Genomic DNA, 18416 nt, shown 5'->3' with positions numbered 1-18416 from the left:
CCTCATTGATTTTTCCCTTCTGAAATGGACTTAGTTTAGAAAATAAATATAAACAGATTTCTGCATTTAGAATTTATTGTCTATTCACAATTTTGAAGCTGAGTGGAATATTGAATTAAACACTTTGTGCTTCTTTTTAAAAACTAACCAATTGGCTTTAATTTGAATGTTGTTCTCAACTGATTCTCCCTTTTCTGCCATCTTGTAAAATCAACTTACGTGTGTGTGTGTGTGTGTGTGTGTGTGTGTGTGTGTGTGAGAGAGAGAGAGAGAGAGAGAGACTTGGGAGAATTTTTAGTACAGAAGTGGACGTAGATACATAGCCCTTTGGTAGGAGAAAAAGAACTTCAAACAATGTTAGAATTTTTCTTCAGGAAAATATTCATTGTTCATGAGCACACTATAATATTTTAACTGTTTTAATTTACTTTTTCCAATAGAGAAATTTTGCTGATGTTTCCTTTCAGAAAATATGGCTCTTTCATAGACCATTTAAAAAGCATCTCACAGGACTCATATACTGCTTCATAAAATGCAAACCTACAGAGACACTGTCCTATATTCTTTAAGCCTGAAAAATGCTTTAATATTTCCCATTTCTTATCTTACAGCAGTATAGTTGTTATTTTCCCTTCCCTTTTATTCCATCTGCTGTCTTCATTTTTTTTTCAATGTATGTCATTTCCCCCTCTAAATGTATTTTTACTTCACTTTCTGTAAGTCTTTACAGATTTGATAGCAAAAGATTAGTTTTTCAATGTCTTCTCCCTCTTTCGGTTTTTCTGTTTTCATGTCTATTTCATATTCTCTCATTTCTTTTTAAATTCCTGCTTAATTCACCTCTATGGACTTCCCTAGGCAATTCAACAACTTCTAGCAGCTCTTAGAAGAAAAGAGTTCTTTTCCAGCACTTCATTTCTATAACCATTTGCAAACTATAAGCGAAGACATTTGGAAAAAAATTATCTTTTAATGCTTCATAATGAAAATTTTTCTTTTCAATCTATTTCAACTATCCTCAGAGATACTAAAAATTCTTTGAAATTATAGTTGGTTGAATAATGCATTAAAATAAGTATGGAGTGGGATGAATCAGGGTATGGCCCAAGCCAAGGTGAGCTGCAAATAATGGAAATGGGGAATATTTCAAGATGGGTTTTCAAATTTTTCTATCTTTTCAAGCTCTAAAAACAGAGTAGAATAAATTAATGTTAGAGGGAATAGATGGGAGCTTGTGGGAAGTCTGAGAGTAATAGTTCTAAGGCTCCTGTCCTAGTTTCTTTGGAGTTTCTAATTTAATGTTTATGTGTCACATGAATCACTACTTCATAGTTTGTGCATGTCCATTTTTCCATGAAATATTCTCCCAAGTGTCTGGGGTGCCTGGGTGACTCAGGTGGTTAAATGTCTGACTCTTGATTTTGGCTCAGGCTGTGATCTCATGGTTCACGGACTGCGCTCCAGGCTGACAGCGTGGAGTCTGCTTGGGATTCTCTCTCTCTCCTCTCTATCTGCCCCTCCCCACATTTTCTCAAAATAAGTAAATAAACTTAAAAAACAAAAAACAAAACACATTCTCCCAAGTTTCTAAGTATAATCGTTGATTCTATCAGGTGATTCTTTTATTTCCCTTTTTCCCCCCTTTCTGTGCCTTCCAGTTCATCCAGCACCTGTTCAAGGATCCTTAGGTAGGGGTGCCCAGTTTGAGAAGCTCAGCATGAAAATAAGAAAGTTGTGCCATCTAGTCCAACTTGTTCACTGTCTTGCTTCCTCTCAGTCTTCCCATCATTTGACCAGAAATGAAGGTGCTAGAATGAGGTAGATGGCGGTGGTTGAGAGGCTGATACCTGTTTGGTAAACGGCTATCTCAAAATGCAGTGGATTGTTTGATAAAGAATGAGTTGCCTTGAGTGGAGGTGTTTCAACAGACTCAGTGAGACTATATTGGGAATTAAGGCCTCAGTTGTGGAATAAGATTGGATCTATCAAGAATCTAGCTCTTATGGTAGAATAAAAGGAAATTTTTATTTTCCTGTGAGATGGTTTATTATATTGATCATTTACACTAAGATATAAAAAATCTAGCAGAACTATTCAAATCTGTAAATTAAACCAAGAGAATAATACCTCCAGTAGTAGTAAGTATTGGAGATAATGTTGAATATAAAATTTATTGATGAAATAATTATAAATAAAAAATTTGTTAAAGTGCTTAGATTTTATGGGGAATAATATTAATTGCTCTTACTATAATAAAAGCATGCAAAAACTGAATTGGGAGTACATTGTCCTCTGGCTAGGTAGCAATAATGTGTTAGATAGAGAAAATGAAGAGTTCACAGGAGGAAGAGGGTGAAGAGCTGAGGATGGACTGAGGGGTTTTTTCTTCTGTCCTTGACCTGTTGCACTGGTTTTTACTCGATCATCTTACCTGCTATTGCCATAGCAAACTAATCGTAGACCCTCTTGGGACCATTTTCAGGCATTTGTTATTTCTACTACCCACCTTGGCTTCTGTCTAGCTTGGAAGTCTATGGGAATCCATCTGTATTCCTTCCTTATTTAACATTTAGAAAGACATGCTCTGAGGTTGTAGGTGGCATAAATGGTTTCTTTTTAAATGCCGAAATATCTAATACCTTGCTACACAAACTATGTTCTATGGACCAGCAATACCTTGCAGCCTGGACATCATCTGGGAGCTTGTTCTAAATGCAGAAACTCAGTCCGCATCCTGACCTACTGAATTATAGTCTGCATTTTAAGATTTCCATAGGATTTACATGCACATTAATATTTGAGAAGTACTGATTTAGCATACTTAGTTCGCATTCCTGTAGGGTGTCATCTACTCCCAGTGTGTCAGCAATTTCCTAGAATGGTTTTAATTGGGTCTGTGCTCCCTCTTAAGAGATCAGTTAATTCATTAGCACATTTAATCCCTGCAACAAACCTTCACAATACGTTAATCCTTATATTGCAGATGAGACAGTTAAGTAACTTATCCAGGGTTACGCAGCTAGTAAATGGTGGAGATGTTCTCCTTGAGTTTGACTCATTTCCAAGTGTTTTTTCTTTTCTACCACCACATTGCTTTCCCTTGACTTTAATCATGGATAATTTGTTTATGCATTAAGACAATAAAGCCCTGAAAAAATACAGGCAAGGGAGAGATCTTTTCGAGAGGCTTTCAGTCATCCAAACATTATTTTGGTGATAAAGCAAAGAAGACAGAATGAAGTACTCTTGGTCCCTGGTTTTTGTAGATTGGGGAAGTGAGAGGACTGCATCTTGTCATGCATATACTTTATCCTGCCCATCAGCTGACCTGCGTCTTGCTGCTGCCAGGGTAGCTTCCGCCTGTTTAAGCCTGTGTTGAGCCAGGTGCTCAGAGCAGAACTGATTGTGTTATGTTGAGGCTGCCCATATGCCTCCATGCAAACTGCAGTTCAAAAGCTGTGAAACTGCTTGCATTTTAAATCTATCAGATGGCTTTGAACAAAACCAGTGCCAATAAGGCTATTTGAATGCTTTATATTTGGCAAAAGCGTGCAGAACTTATGGCCACCCACCAAATTATTAAGAAATATTGTAATTTCAGAATAGCTATATTTTCCAGTGAGAGGTGTAAGTGAAGAAACACTGGAGATGACCCAGATCACCCTTTGTTCTTGGAAAACTTCATTCAGCTGTAAACAGAGAGAATAAAACCCAAGGCAACTGACATCTGCTTTGAGATGGGAGGATCCTGGGTCACATTAGTCTGGGGTTGTAACCCAGCTGGACTTGTTTCAAGCTGGGTAACATCTAGTCTGGGATATCTACACTACACAAACATTTCTTGGGGGTACTAGATAATGATTTAACAATGAGCAATGACTCCATAGCATGAAGTGAGTGTGCAGCACGTCTCAGTATCTTTAGAACTGAGTGTTTATGGGGGACATAGTTTTCAGTTGGATGAAGGCAGGGGAAGCACTAATGTTTCTTGATCAGTCTCAGAGCTGTTCTCATACTTGAAGGGAACTCTGTTGACTCAGCCTTTTATGGAGTGTGTGAACTTGCCGGTGAGGACATGCTTTACCGAGCTCTCTTACCTCTGCATTGGCTAGCCCTGCTCTCTCTAAAGTGATGACCTTGAGGACCTCCAAGTTTAAGAGCTTTCAGAGCGGATTGGCTGCCTGGGAGCAGTTCTCCAGCCCTCCTCACGTGCTCCAGTTACCCTGTCCTTCCCTCTAGCTCTCTTTCTGACGTTAGTAGAAGACTGAAATTGAGAGCCAAGAGGAGTCCTGGACCCCAAGGGCCGATTAACTTGGAGGCCCCACCCCTCTCTTCATAGCCATCCAACCCGGAGGACTCAGAGTTATCCTCAGGAGTGAAGTTCTTTGAGTTATATATATATAAAAAAGGGCAAACCCATCCTAAATGTCAGTCCAATATCCACGGGGGCGAGAGACAGCAGGTAATTAGAAGCAATTAGTTGCCCCCTGCCGGGAAGCCGGGCAATTACCTTTTACTTTCTTCCTCTTCCGTCCTTCCTTCTCCCGTGGAAGCGATAGGAGTGTTTTGCTCCCTAAGCAGCCGCGTACGCTGAGCTGGCACAGGAATGAGGGATGAACTGAGCAGGATTCGGTCTCCTCCTCCCGCCGCCGCGGTGGCCGCCGGCAGAGCAGTGCATTGTGGAGGTTGAGCGCGCCGCGGTGGCTGGAGCTGCGGCGCCCGGGAATCGAGCGGCGGGGAGCTGTCCAAGGTGCTGACCGGCCCGGCCCACGCCCTGCGCGCCCACCTGCTCTGGACCCCTCCAAGTCCTGACTTTTCTCCCACCCTTCCATCTGCCTTTGTGTCTTCCTCACCTAGGGGCGTAACAGCTGGAGGAAATCATGGTGTTCGCTCCAGGTATACCTGAACCTTGCTTTTTCACCAGGTGTTCAGGCGGGGAGTGGGGAAGAGAAGGGAGAGGATCGGGAGAAAAGGCCTCTTCTTTGCCTCCCATCTGCGCGTTTTGAAGTTACTGTCTGTAAGCTAGGGGCGGGAGAGTGCCTCTGTGCGGAGTCCGCCTTTCTTCCCAGTCCCATCCCTTCTGTCCTCTAACCATCCCGACTGTAGTCCCGCTGCTGCTCTTCCCACTAGGCTCCTCCACATCCCATCGGAGCTCAGGCACCTTGAGAACTGGGACCTTTGCCAGACACACATGCGCCTACGTGGGCGGGAGGCTGGAGAGATCCAGCCAGGAGTCTTGGGCTTCAGGCTACTTCGGTAGAGATCTTCTTCATAGCCATTTCCTCCTCTGCAAAAGTGGCAGAATGACTCGGTTCCTCCTGATCTTCTGAGGAAAGAAGTGGGTGAAGCCCACAGGAGTGGGGCCTTGGGCAAAGGGAGCGAAGCTCCTCAAGGAATGAAACCTGAAACTCTGGCGGGAGCCTGCAGCACAGAGGCTGCTACTGCGGCGCCGCTGGCGCTTGCAGTGTCTTTTTGGAGCTGGTGAAGGACTTTGGTCCCTTTGCTATCTGTGGCTACAAGTTGGTGAAAAGTCAGATTTGCCTGCGGTTGATCGGCTTACTGGTGTGTGCATGTGTGTGTATTTGAGTAACGTGTGTGTAATTTGAGCAGCTGGAAAAGCTGCTTTAGGGGGTAGATAAAAGGTCTTTCAAATTACAGCCCCAGTTTTCATGAAAGACTGCCTTTGGGGGGAAAGGGGGTATGGAAGGGCAGAGGGGATTAAAACTCTGTTATGGTTCTTTCCCTTGAAATGTTCTTTTGCATTTGCTGTAGACTTTGGGCCTCAGATAGCTGGGGAGGAAAGGTATAATGCAATTTTTAAAGGGAAGAATTGAGTCTGGGTTTCAAAATATTCAAATAACAAAACCTGAGAAGGGGAAGGTCCCCATTCCCAGCAGGATGTTAGCTGAGTCATGGGAGTGAGTTTCTGTCAGTTCAGACCCTCACCGCAGGCATCGAGTCAGAGAACAACAGGAGCCCTTCTGCTACCCATTCCAAAGAATTCAGTGGGGGGGGGAGTTCATCTGGACAGTGAAGAACATTAATTCAGTCAACACGGGATCTGGTGAAGTTGAAAAACAAAAGTTCTTGGTTGCATTTATAAACTACTTACCACTTTATAAAGCACCTTTATGCCATTCTTTCATTTGATCTTCAAATTACACTCTAAGGTAAGCAATATTGTTTCTCTTTCACCACTCAGCAAGAAAGCTGAGTTCAAATAGTCTTAGGAGACTCTGCTGGGGTTTTTGGACTCTGCTGAATTTTTTTCCTAAACCTTACGACTTACTAGCTTCAGGGGTAGCTGCTTTTTGATCCAAGGTCAGGTGTAGCCAAAGGGAAATGTCCTTCCACTTCTGAGGTGAGGATGGGCTAGTGTTGTCCAGAGTATGGATTGCTGAGTGATGTTAACTAGGCATTTTAGAAAGGCATGACTGTGGGTAAAAGATTGTGATGAGCAGTGAGTAATTCCTGGAGTGGACTGAACTGGCTTAAGCATTTACTCAAGGAGGCTTTACTTTTCCATTTTTCTTCTAAGTTTTGTATTAGTTCTTTTTTTTTTCCTGTAGGGAAATTAGAAGTTATTCATAATTGTAAGGGATGGCATAGAAATGTACAGAAGCCTGTGGGGAAACATTTTTGAGTCATTTCTTCAATTTTGAGTTTCTCTTAAATTTAAAATCAAACATTTTGGGGCAGTAAAAATAGGATGCTAAAAATATTGTGTCCACTTATCTTTTCATTTAGTGATCATATGTCTTCCAACTCATATCGTGGTATTATTCTGAAAAAGTATCAGAACACTGAATTGTTTTTGAACTCTGCCATATATTCATCATTACAGTCTCATTTCTAGGACTATTGCTTTTCTAAATCTCTATAATCTGGAGATCCAGATGTTTTGTACTAGTCAAGGGAAATACTCCCCCATCCTTTGCTCCAAGCCAACCTAACACTCAGGAAAGGAGGAACAGAGGCATGTGCTATGATTATTCCAAAAATAATAAAGTAAAATAAAATAAATTAGTAATACAAAGTGAATATAGCAATAAACTAACTTTGAGCTATTCATACAATTGAGTCAGTGGGTACTGTGCCCTTCTAAACACATTGTAGCTCTTTGAATTTTAGCAAAGGGATAAAAGAACCCCGAGGTCTACTTCTCTCCTTGCCTCAGCAGATTGACTGCTTTGAATGATTCTGCTGCCTCTTTGCTTAGCTTAAAGGCAAAGGGGAAAAATGACAGAGATTCTGGAAACAAGTTTCAGTCCAGAAGTACAACGCAATGAGGGAGATGAATGGGAATTTATGTAACTCTAGCTAGGATTCACTCTTATCACATGGTATAAAATAACCTTGCATCCTCTTCTTTCAATTAGTCTACAGATTGTAAGGAACAGGGCTTTCATTGGGCAGAGGCTTTGAGTAGTTTCTGTTTATGTAGGGCAGACAAATCAATTTCCTTCTTCTTATACCATTCATAGACTTTGTAATTTAGGAGGATTTTAATTTTGTACATTTTAGTATTTTAACCCCTTAATAGAAGGATCACAACTACTAACAATTATCTAAGGCTTTAGTTATCTAAAGCATTTATTCTTCCCTCTAAAGGAATGATACAAAATCAATAACAGTTAAATGAGGAACAAAGTATAAATATATTCACTTCTCTGTAAGTACCAGATATCCTTCAGTATAGGTTAAAGTAAGCTGGGGCACATGGCTGAGGAAAAAACTAAAATGAAGCCCCTCGCTTTTCCCAAGTCTCTTATCTATTCCTCCTCTTTCCTTTCCCCAAAACTCAAGGTGGAATCTTTCTTCATAGAGCAATGTGAGAAGATTTAGAAGCATATTACCTCTGCCAAAGGAAAGAGAGTAACACTACCATTATGGAAAAAATATTTTGGCTCTGCTGCAGAATACTAAACTGACCCACATTACTAGTCCATGGCTATGAAAAAGCTTCCATTTGGGAGGAAAAAGTTCTGGGATGTCTGGGCTTTACATATGGTACTGCTGGTTTTCTGGGGGGGGGGAATCAAAGCATTATTACCAATTCATGGACAAAGTCAAAGTGGAAGAAAGAAAAATGACCACTAGACATTTGTGTTAGAAGTGAAAAAGTGCACAAGGAAATTTCACACTATTTCCTGGCCTGTTCCAGGTTGAGAAAGGGTGTGTTCACAGATTCAAATGGCTTTTCAATGCTCTGGTTTCATCCAAAGAATTCCAGACTGAATAATCAGATTAACAACTCCTACTCCCCTGAGGAAGAGCTAATAAAGAATAGATTGTGAGGTACAAAGTGAGGGCAGAGTTTCCTCATCCCTGGGCTATCCCCTTCTTCCTCCAATGACTGGTATATACTTCAGGAATTAATGTACCTCTCTTTGGGGATGGCCTAAATATATACTTGACTTGTTAACAATGGATTTCAAGGTGGAATAAAATGGTGTAAGCAATTAAATAGCCAAAGCCTTGAATTCTAAGATCAGTTTGAAAAACATTTAGCAACAATAGTTCTACAGAGAGCTATCAGAATACTTAAGAAAATATTTATTGCAAAGTAGGTATAATTTTTATTTATTTATATAAGCCTCTTACCTATTCCTGAGAGAGCAAAGAATAAATTATATTACAGACTGTCTTAACTCTAAGGTTTAAAATCTGCCAACTTGGGCAAATAAATTATCTTCTGTTAGGATAAATATATTTTTTACTTTTATTAACTTACTATTTTTAAAAACTTACAGTTAAATTGACTTTCTTGGTGTATAATTCTGTGTGTTATAACACGTGCATAAAGTTGTGTAATGACCAAAAAACAGTTCCATTGTACCAAAGAATCTTCTGCTACTCCTTTGTAGTCAGACTCTTCCCCCCACCCATCAGGTGACCATTGATCTGTTTTCTATTCCTTTAGATTTGCCTTTTCCAAAATGTCACATAAATGGAATTGTACACTATGTAACCTTTCAAGACTGGCTTCTTTCAGTCAGTAAATGCCACTGAAATTCATTCATACTGGTGTATGTATCAAGAATGCATTCCTTGGGGCGCCTAGGTGGCTCAGTCAGTTAAGCATCTGACTTCAGCTCAGGTCATGATCTCACAGTTCCTGGATTTGAGCCCCGCATCAGGTTCTGTGCTGACAGCTCAGAGCCTGGAGCCTGTTTCAGATTCTGTGTCTCCCCCTCTCTCTGCCCCTCCCTTGTTTGCACTCTGTCTCTCTCTGTCTCAAAAATAAACAAACATTTAAAAAATTAAAAAAAAATTCATTTCTTCTCATTGTTGGGTAGCCTTCAATTTTATGGATATATCAACAGTTGTTTATCTCTTTCCCCATTGAAAGATATTTAGATTATTTGATGATTATGAGTTAAGCTGTCATAACCATCTTGTACATGTTGTATGAATATAGGCTGATCTTACAGTAAGTATATGCTTCACTGTTCTCCAGAAGATTGTATCATTTTGCATTATCTCCAGCAACATATGAGAATTTTAGATACTTAGCATCTTTGTCCTCTGATAGGTATAGAGTGGTATTCATTGTCATTTTAATTTGCATTTCCCTAATGAATAATGGCTTTGATAATTGTTTTTCAAGAACTTATTTGCCATATGTATATCTTATTTTGTAAAGTGTCTGTTCAAATCGTTTGACCTTTTTTTTTTGGTTGAGGTGATGTTTGTTTCCATATTGTTGAGTTTTGAGGGTTCTTTTGAGGATATAAACCTATTGTTGGATATGTGATATGCAAATATTTTCTGCTAGTATGTGACTTGACTTTTCATTCTTTTAATACTGTCTTTTTTAGAGCAAAAGTTTTTTATTTTAGGGCAATGTAATTTATCAGTTTTTTTCTTCTATAGATTTTGCTTTTGATCTCATAGCTAAGAACTTTTTGCATAACCCAAGATCAGGAAGATATTCTCCCATGTTTTCTTCTAAAACCTTGTAAATTTACATTTAGATCTAATTGTGAGATTAGACACCTACCCTCATGATTTCATTTAATCTGATTGTCTCCTAAAGGCCCACCTCCTAATATCCTCACATTGGAGGTGAGGGCCCCAACAAATGAATTTCGGAAGGACGCAAACATTCAGTGTGTAACAACTTGGACTTTTGTATATGTTGTGAATTATAGGTTAAGGTTTATTTTTTTATATGAATGTTCAATTATTCTAATACCATTTGTTGAAAATTGTTTTGGCTATTATAGTTTCTTTGACTTTCCATATACATTTTAGACTCAGCTTGCCTATATCTACGTAAAATTGAAATTCCATGCAATCTACTGATCAGTTTGTGGGAATTAATATTTTAACTATGTTGAGTCTCCTGTTCATGATATGTCTCATTTATTTAGCTCTTCTTTGATTTCTTTCATCAGTATTTTGTAGTTTTCAGCATACAGATCTTATATATATTTTGATAGATTTATACCTAAATATTTTTTGGGGGAGGAGCTGCTGTAAATGGTATCTAAAAATAATTCAATTTCCAGAAGTTTATTACAGAAATATAGTTGACTTTTGTATGTAGACCTTGTTTCCTATGATCTTGCTTACCTTTCTCATTAGTTGTAGGAACTATCTTGTGGATTTTTAAGGAGTTTTTATTTAGGCAATCATGTTGTCTGTAAATAAGGATCATTTCATTTCTGTTCCAGTTTTATGCCTTTTTGCATTGGCTAGGGCTACTAGCACTATAATAAAATAGAAATAGTGAGAGTTGATATTCTTGATTTGCTTTTAATCTTAGGGGAAACCATGCAATCTTTCATAATTAGGTATGGTGTTGGCCATAGGATTTTTCATAGATGCTCTTTATTAGGTTGATGAAGTTCCTTTCTATTCCAAGTTTGCTGTGAATTTTTAGCAATAGACAGTGAATATCATCAAATGATTTTTTTTTATCTAATGATACGATAATGTGGGTTTTCTTCTTTGATTGACTTTCAAATATGAACCAGCCTTACATTTCTAACACTCATTCGGTTATGATATATTATTCTTTATATATACTGAAGGGTTCAATTTGTTAATATTTTGTTGAAGAGTTTTTTGATCAATGTTCATTATATATAATATATCTGTCATATATATATAATGGTCTATAGTTTGCTTTCCACACACTGCCTTTTTATGATTTTGATATCAGTGTAATGCTTCCTCATCAAGAAGATGAGAAGTATTTCTGCCTCTTTGATTTTCTGAAAGCGATGGTGTAGACTGGCATAATTTCTTCCTTAAATGTTTGGTAGAATTCATCAGTGAAACCATGTGGGCCTAAAATTTTCTTTGTGGAAAGCTATTTAAACATTAATTCAATTTCTTTAATAGATACAGGACTGTTCTGTTAATCTTGGGTGAGTTTTGGTTGTTTTTAAAGAAATTGGTTTATTTTATCTAATTTACTAGTTTTATATGAATAAATTTGTAACACTCACTTATTGTCTGTTTTATATGTATGGGATTTATAGTGATATTTCCCTTTCATTTCTGATACTGGTGATTTGTGGGTTTTTTGTTTGTTTATTTTTGTCAGTTTGGCTGCAGGTTTGTTAATTTTTTTTTTTTTAATCTTTTCAAAGAAATATCTTTTTTTGTTTCATTGATATTCCTTATTATTTTTCCTGTTTTCAATATCATTGATTTCTGCTCTTTCATCTTTCTCTTAGCTCTAATGTTATTTTGCCCTTCTTTTCTAGACTTAAAATTAAACTTAGATTGTTTATTTTAGATTTTTATTCTAATATAGACATTTAATATTATAAATTTCCATCTAAGCATTTTACTTAGCATACCTTACAACTTTTTATATTGTATTTTTATTTTCATTCAGTACAAAATATTTTGTAATTTCCCTTGATACCTCTTCTTTTCCCCATGGATTATTTAGGAATGTATTGTTTAGTTTCCAACCACTTAGGGATTCCCTACGTATCTTCCTGTATATGATCAACTGTATCAAAATGACATTTTGTTTATCTGTTGTTTATTGGGTAAGGAGTGCTGGAGCCTCTAGCAAAACTTGTGGAGTTTTTCATTTTTCCTTTTGGTTTAACACTTTCTGATTTATGTATCTTGAAGCTCTCTTATTAGAGAGACAATAATCTAATAGACTGTTATGTCTTTCTGAATTGACTCTTTTATCATTAAGTAATATCCTTTTTTATTGCTGGTAATTTTTTTTCTTTTGTTCTGCAGTCTGTTTTGACTGGTAATAACATAGCTCCTCCAGCTTTCTTTTGATTAATGTTTCTATGGTCCTGTCAGTCCTCATTATTCACAGATTCCATATTTGCAAATTTGCCTACTCAGTAAAATCTATTTGTAAAATAAATCAACCAAAAATCAGTACTTGAAGTATTTTTTCTGTCATCCAAGGACATACATAAGATGGCAGGACAATTGAGTTGCCTGACATGCACGTTCCCAGCTGAGGCTAAACAAGGCAACCCTTTGTCTTCTTGTTTCAGTTCTTCTACTGGACACAAGTGTGCTTTTTGTGGTCTGTTTGGTTTTTCACAAGTTCTTCCTTGCTTTTTGTTGGTGATTTAACTATTTAATGTAGATCTCAGTGTCGTGCTAATGTGTTGTCTAGTGTTTCTAAGCACAAGATGGTGGTGATGTGCCTTACGGAGGAAATTGTTAGGTACGTTCCATTCAGGCATGAGTTATAGTGCTTTTGGCTGTGAGGTCATTTTTAATGAATTAACAACATATATTAAATAAAGTGTCTTCAAACAGAAACACACATAAGACAAGGTTATATATTGATCAGTTGACAAAAATGTTATGACCAGAGGCTCATAGGAACCCAACCCTGTATTTCCCTTGGGAATAATGGTTCCATATTTGCTAATTCACTGTTTGCAGCTACGTTATAGAACATAACTTTTATAAATAATGACAATAGACTGCATGTTATTTTCCATTATTTTATCTTTAAACCACCTTGATCAGTGTATTCAATGTGGGTTTATTGCCAACAGCATATTGTTAGGTCTTCCTTTTTATTTTAGTTTATTTATTTTATTTTTATTAAAAAATTTTTTTTACAATTTATTTTTGAGAGACATAGAGAGACAGATCATGAGCAGAGGAGGGGCAGAGAGAGAGGGAGACACAGAATCTGAAGCAGGCTCCAGGCTCTGAGCTATCAGCACAGAGCCAGATGTGGGGCTTGAACCCACAAACTGTGAGATCATGTCCTGAGCTGAAGTTGGACACTCAATCGACTGAGCCACCCAGGCACCCCAGGTCTTGCTTTTTAAACAAATATGTATTTTTAAAGGTGGTTTAAGTTAGCTCTTGGCTGCCTGTATATCTTTCTCCTATAATTACTACATTTTCTAATTCCCCATTATTGTTTACAATTAATAATATTCTACCATTGGAAAATTTTTGTTGTTAAGAGTTTTAGAAATTTTAGTAAGCATAGATGATTAAAAGGAAAACAAAAGTCACATTATTATCCATCAGTAACCACTGTTAGTATTTTGTATATAACTTCACCAACCTTGTCTCTATGAATATAGCTCCCACTTTTAAAACAAAAATGTTTTCCTACCTATGCATATTACTTTTTGATATGATTGTTTACACAACATACTGTTGCCATCTTTTCATGCCATTCAGTTGTCTTATACATATCACTAAAAAAGAAGACATAGGGCAAATGGTGTCATTATCCCCATTTTTATAGATGACGAAAGTTAAGGTTTAGAATGCCTGACCAATATTAGGTTTCAGAACCCAGGTTTGACATTGGATCCACTTACCTTCTATATTCCACATAGTTTTTAAATAAATAGCAGGCAACAAATAATTTGCACATATGATTAGAGACAAAGAAAAAGAGATTGGGTACATGGGTGGCTCCGTTGGTTAATTGTCTGACTTCAGCTCAGGTCATGTTCTCACTGGTCATGAGTGTGAGCCCCAGACAAGACTCTCTGCTGTCAGCTCAGAGCCTGCTTAGGATCCTCTGTCCATCTGCTGGTGTGTATGATGTGTGCTGTCTCAAAAAGAAATAAAAGTATTTAAAAAAAAAGAACAAGAGGTAAAACTAGTCTTCTTTGGATAAAATCTTCTGTACTTAGAGAACCTTTCTTCCAAATTAGAATTTACAAAATGTTCTCTCAACCACACAGAAATGAGCTCTGTCCTTTCACCCTCTCTGGATTTTTCATCTTCTCCAGGCTATTGCTCTTAGTGAAAGTGAAAGAATGGACAGACAGGGTTGGCAATATTGTCTTGGAAAAAAAAAGAGAGCCAACAAATTTATTAACTATGTGTCATATGTAGGACAGTCTTTGAATTTAAAATAAATGGCAGTGAAATAAGTATAGTCCGTCCTCTAAACAACTGATGAGAATATTTCAGTTATTCCAGAGCTGTTCAAATGTGAGGCAAAGTTGGTTTCTGCAGAAGCATGGATTTGAGGACAGATAGGCCCGGGTTCAAAGAGCTCACCTACGCCAGGTCCACACTTAGTACCATTGGATAAGCCCCAAATCTTGCTGATTTTCTGAGTTGTAAAACAAAGATTATAGGATCTATTTTCCAGAGCGTTAATGAAGATAAAGATGAAGTGTCTGGCCTACAGTGGTCTAAATGGTAGCTATCACTAATGTTACTGTTTTAAAAGGGAATGAATAATAATGTGTTTTTATATTCATATGCATGTATATGATTTCAATTGGACCATCGTTCTTGGAGAGAGCTATACAGTTGATTTTCTTTCTGTGGAAGAAGACTGATTTACTGGTTCAATCTGTTACCTGGGTAGAGGTTATGAAACTTTAAAGCCAAGTGCTATGACAAGCTGAATTGATGATAAAGCAGATGTCTGAGTGCATCCTGGGATGAATAAGTTATGAATCATGAAAAGTTGCTGTTTAAAGGCTAGCAGCTGCATGCTTGAAAGCAGATGGCTATCTTGCTGATCTGAATAATTCTGATATTGTCTAAATTTAAAAGCTGAATGATGATTTTCTGGTGAGGGTATAAAGCATTATGTTTTTAATATTTATTTAATTAGGATAGATTTGTATTTTGAATTTGAAGTACTGTTTCACATTCTGTTTGCCTTTTTTTTTTTTTGAGACCTAAGCTCCCATCCTGTTGTCTTATGTCATAGCCACACACACATTCTTCGATACTGTTCTTTGAACATTAACTTTATTCCTACATGAATTTTCTTAGGAAGAAAGCTTTTACTTTTCTGTTTTAAAAATTATTAATATTTAAAATATTTTTATGTTTATTTAAGAGAGGGAGAGAGAGAGAGAGAAAGAGAGAGAGAGAGAGAGAGAGAGAGAGAGAGAGAGAGAGAGAGAAAGAAAGAAAATGAATGGGAAAGGGGCAGAGTGAGCCAGGGACAGAGGATGGAGCCCAATGTGGGGCTCAAACTAATGAACTGTGAGATCATGACTTGAGCTGAAGTCAGAAGCTTAACTGATTCAGCCACCCAGGCACCCTGAAAGCATTTTCTTTTTTCTTATAAAGATACTTTTTTTTTGGTGAAACAACTAGCATTGGAGTTTTCCTTCAAAAGTTTTTCTGATTTGCAGTGTGACTTGTAGTTAGTTAACCTGCTTCCTGTGTCTGTTTCTTAATCATTGTCTAAATTTTCAGGCACCTAGGTGGCTCAGTCAGTTGAGCTTCCAGCTTTGGCTCAGGTCATGATCTTGCAGTTTGTGAGTTCGCGTCCTGTATTGGGCTCTGTGCTGACAGCTCAGAGCCTGGAGCCTGCTTTGGATTCTGAGTCTCCCTTTTTCTCTGCCCCTCTCCTGCTCGTGCTCTGTCTTATTTATTTATCAAGTAAATAAATGTTAAAAAAATAATAATGAAAAATGGTGCTCAAGAAATACACTCAAATTATGAGCAGAACATCTCTGTTCTGGACACCTCACATAAGCCATGTATATTGGGTCTGTTTGGTATTTAGACAGGGAACCTCCATGTCATCCCCATCTTCTTTCTTGTTATGTTTTTCTCCATAGAATTTATTTCTAACATTCTTGTGCACTTATATCTGTTTCTCTGTTCTAATTTTAACTTTTGTGGGAAGGAAAAGTGAAAGTATATGTTTCTTGCAGTGCCATAAATGAGATTTCGATCACCCTGAACCAGGGAATTTTGAATGAAATCCTCTATAGCTTTAATTGCAGTCTGAGTCATGCCTTAGAATAGATTCACCACATCATCAGGCCATGCCGTACAAGTCAATAAATAATAGTTGTTTGGCTCTAAAAATAACTAACGTAAAATAGCTAACCTTTGTAGCTTCCTTTATCTTGCCATTCTTCCTTGTGTTACAGGGCAATGCTGATTGGGTGGAGCTGGTGTCCATTAGATCAGAACTCAGTAAAAAATAAGTATGACCCATTCTCCACCCAACACTTTGGACCAGAGCAGATGTCTCAGTAAAGGTCCTGTGCAGCCTGGCCTGGGGAACGAGACGGCAGTAGCCTTTGTGGGAGTAAATCTGGGGAAATCAGGAAAGGCCATAAATAAGTGAGCAGGGAGGGAGTGTAAATACTTTTATTTTCACTCATTTATTCAACATACATTCCCCGACTGTCTTCTCTGACTACCCTGCTGTGTGGTGGGCGCTTGGACTTTATAATATAAAAGAAGTGCACTAAGGGTTGGGGAGAGTAGAAGGGGATAAAGAGGAAGGATGGGTCAATTGTGTGGAAGGAAGTGCCTGTCTTGCCTGAGTCTGATTCTTCCTGGGAAGCCTGCCTTGGGAATACTAAAGCCTTACTCCAGAAGAGAAACCCTCCTCTATGGACCATTCTTCAGTGCCACTAGATCATGTGTAAGAACCCTGTGTGTGAGTACCGAAATGTGGGACAGAGAGGCATGACTACCAAGGTAGAAAGAGAGAGTGTCTTCTATCTTATCCTTTTAGTTCTAGGTATACATTTTGTAAAGAAATGGTCTATATTATTTTGAAATGACAATAAGGGTGCCCTCAAGACAGGAGCACATTAAACAACTGGAAGGCAACTCTCTAAGAGGAGCAGATGTGTTTGATCTGGCCCTGACTCTGGTCCCCAAAGTTTATCTTTGCTTGAGTCATCAACCTCATTGACCACTGCCACCACCAGGACAAGAAGAGGGTGTCCTGTGCTCCCTTTAAAGCTTTGCCTCAAGCATGGATAGATATGTGTTTTCTGATTTTCTAAGCATAGCCATGGTGGACTTTTACTCAGGGAAAACCCAAAGGAAGTTAACATATGCACATACTAAAAGGGTCAAGATTTGGATCCAGTCATATTTGACTTCTTGCTCCCTATTCCTGTGCATTCCACCACTGTCTGTGCTGTAGTTCAGGGGCTCTCAATGCTGGCTGCCCAGTAATATTACCTGGGGAGCTTTTAAAATAAATCAGTGCTCTGGGTCCAACCCAGCCTGGTAAAATAAAAATCTCTGATGGTGTGCCATAGGCATAAGTGTTTGTCAGAAGCTCTCTGGGTGGTTGATAGTGCATTTGGGCTGAGAGGCACTGATCAAACTTCAAAGGGCAAACACAATAGACAGGCAGCTTGCCTGGTCCTTACACTCTTGTTCCTCTATGTCTTCTCTTCTTAGAACAGGGCACATACAAGTGCTTTGTGCATGTTGGATGAATGAATGAATGGATGAATGACTGAACAAATGGTCATCCTACTTTTTACCTCATAGTCATCTCATTAAAGTAAAAGCCAAGAGAAGATTCTAACTCTCTTGCCCATCTGGGGCCTTTCCACCCAGGCCCTGCCCTGGTTTGAAGAAGATGCCTCTTCTGGTTATTGACAAGACTGTAGGATTGTCACTGCTTAAAAACTGGTGGTGGTCTTGTCCCACTTGTTCATGGTGAGATCTCAACCACTCAGTGATCATATCAGCCCTACAATCAGGATTACACACTTCTATTAGTGAGAGGGTCTGTATAGCCACAGGCAGATAAGTCCTACCATGATTAGGCTAGGGGTCAAAGTTGACTTCGCATCATCTTCTAGTGTAGGGCAGAGGCAGGAGCACATGGCCCTAGGGAGACATAGACCGGGAATTTTCACTGCGGGTCTTGGGGGTGATCGCTCTCTTGCCTGGTGGTGTGCCTGCAGCCGTGTCTCTGAGACAGGTTCAGAGTCACATCTGAGGAAGAAATAGGGCAGCACCCATGATATGTGTGCCAGGGATTTCCCCCAGCAGTGTACTCTGTATCCTCTCCAGTGACGTTATAGGTAGCATTTAATGTTCCTACAATAATCTGGGCAGAATGGAAAAACGGGATAGTTTTCTTGGCTCCACATCTCAGAAGGTCATATTACTGTACACTTCAAACACTGAAGAAAAGAATCAAGGTAAGTATATAATCAAATCAATTTTCCTTTAGGATTCAGACA

The 18416-nt window shown here is 38.4% G+C and overlaps 1 protein-coding gene across 4 annotated transcripts in view; it reads left to right on the top strand.

The window, feature by feature from the left end:
• The window catches only part of AKAIN1 (A-kinase anchor inhibitor 1), a 104042-nt gene that overhangs the window by 52728 nt on the left and 32898 nt on the right, over positions 1–18416 (top strand). The window contains exon 1 of one of the 4 annotated variants that reach the window (XM_029922180.1): positions 4563–4896. The exons of the other annotated variants lie outside the window; for them this stretch is intronic. Coding sequence (XP_029778040.1) covers positions 4881–4896 — 16 coding nt within the window. The 5' untranslated portion in view covers positions 4563–4880. Of the gene's footprint in view, positions 1–4562; positions 4897–18416 lie in introns of those variants that run through there. 4 annotated transcript variants of the gene reach the window in all.

The sequence above is a fragment of the Suricata suricatta genome, chromosome 14, assembly GCF_006229205.1.
Source record: "Suricata suricatta isolate VVHF042 chromosome 14, meerkat_22Aug2017_6uvM2_HiC, whole genome shotgun sequence".
NCBI lineage: Eukaryota > Metazoa > Chordata > Mammalia > Carnivora > Herpestidae > Suricata > Suricata suricatta.
Note: the sequence above shows the minus strand (reverse complement) of the source record. Positions and strands in the feature narration are given on the sequence as shown.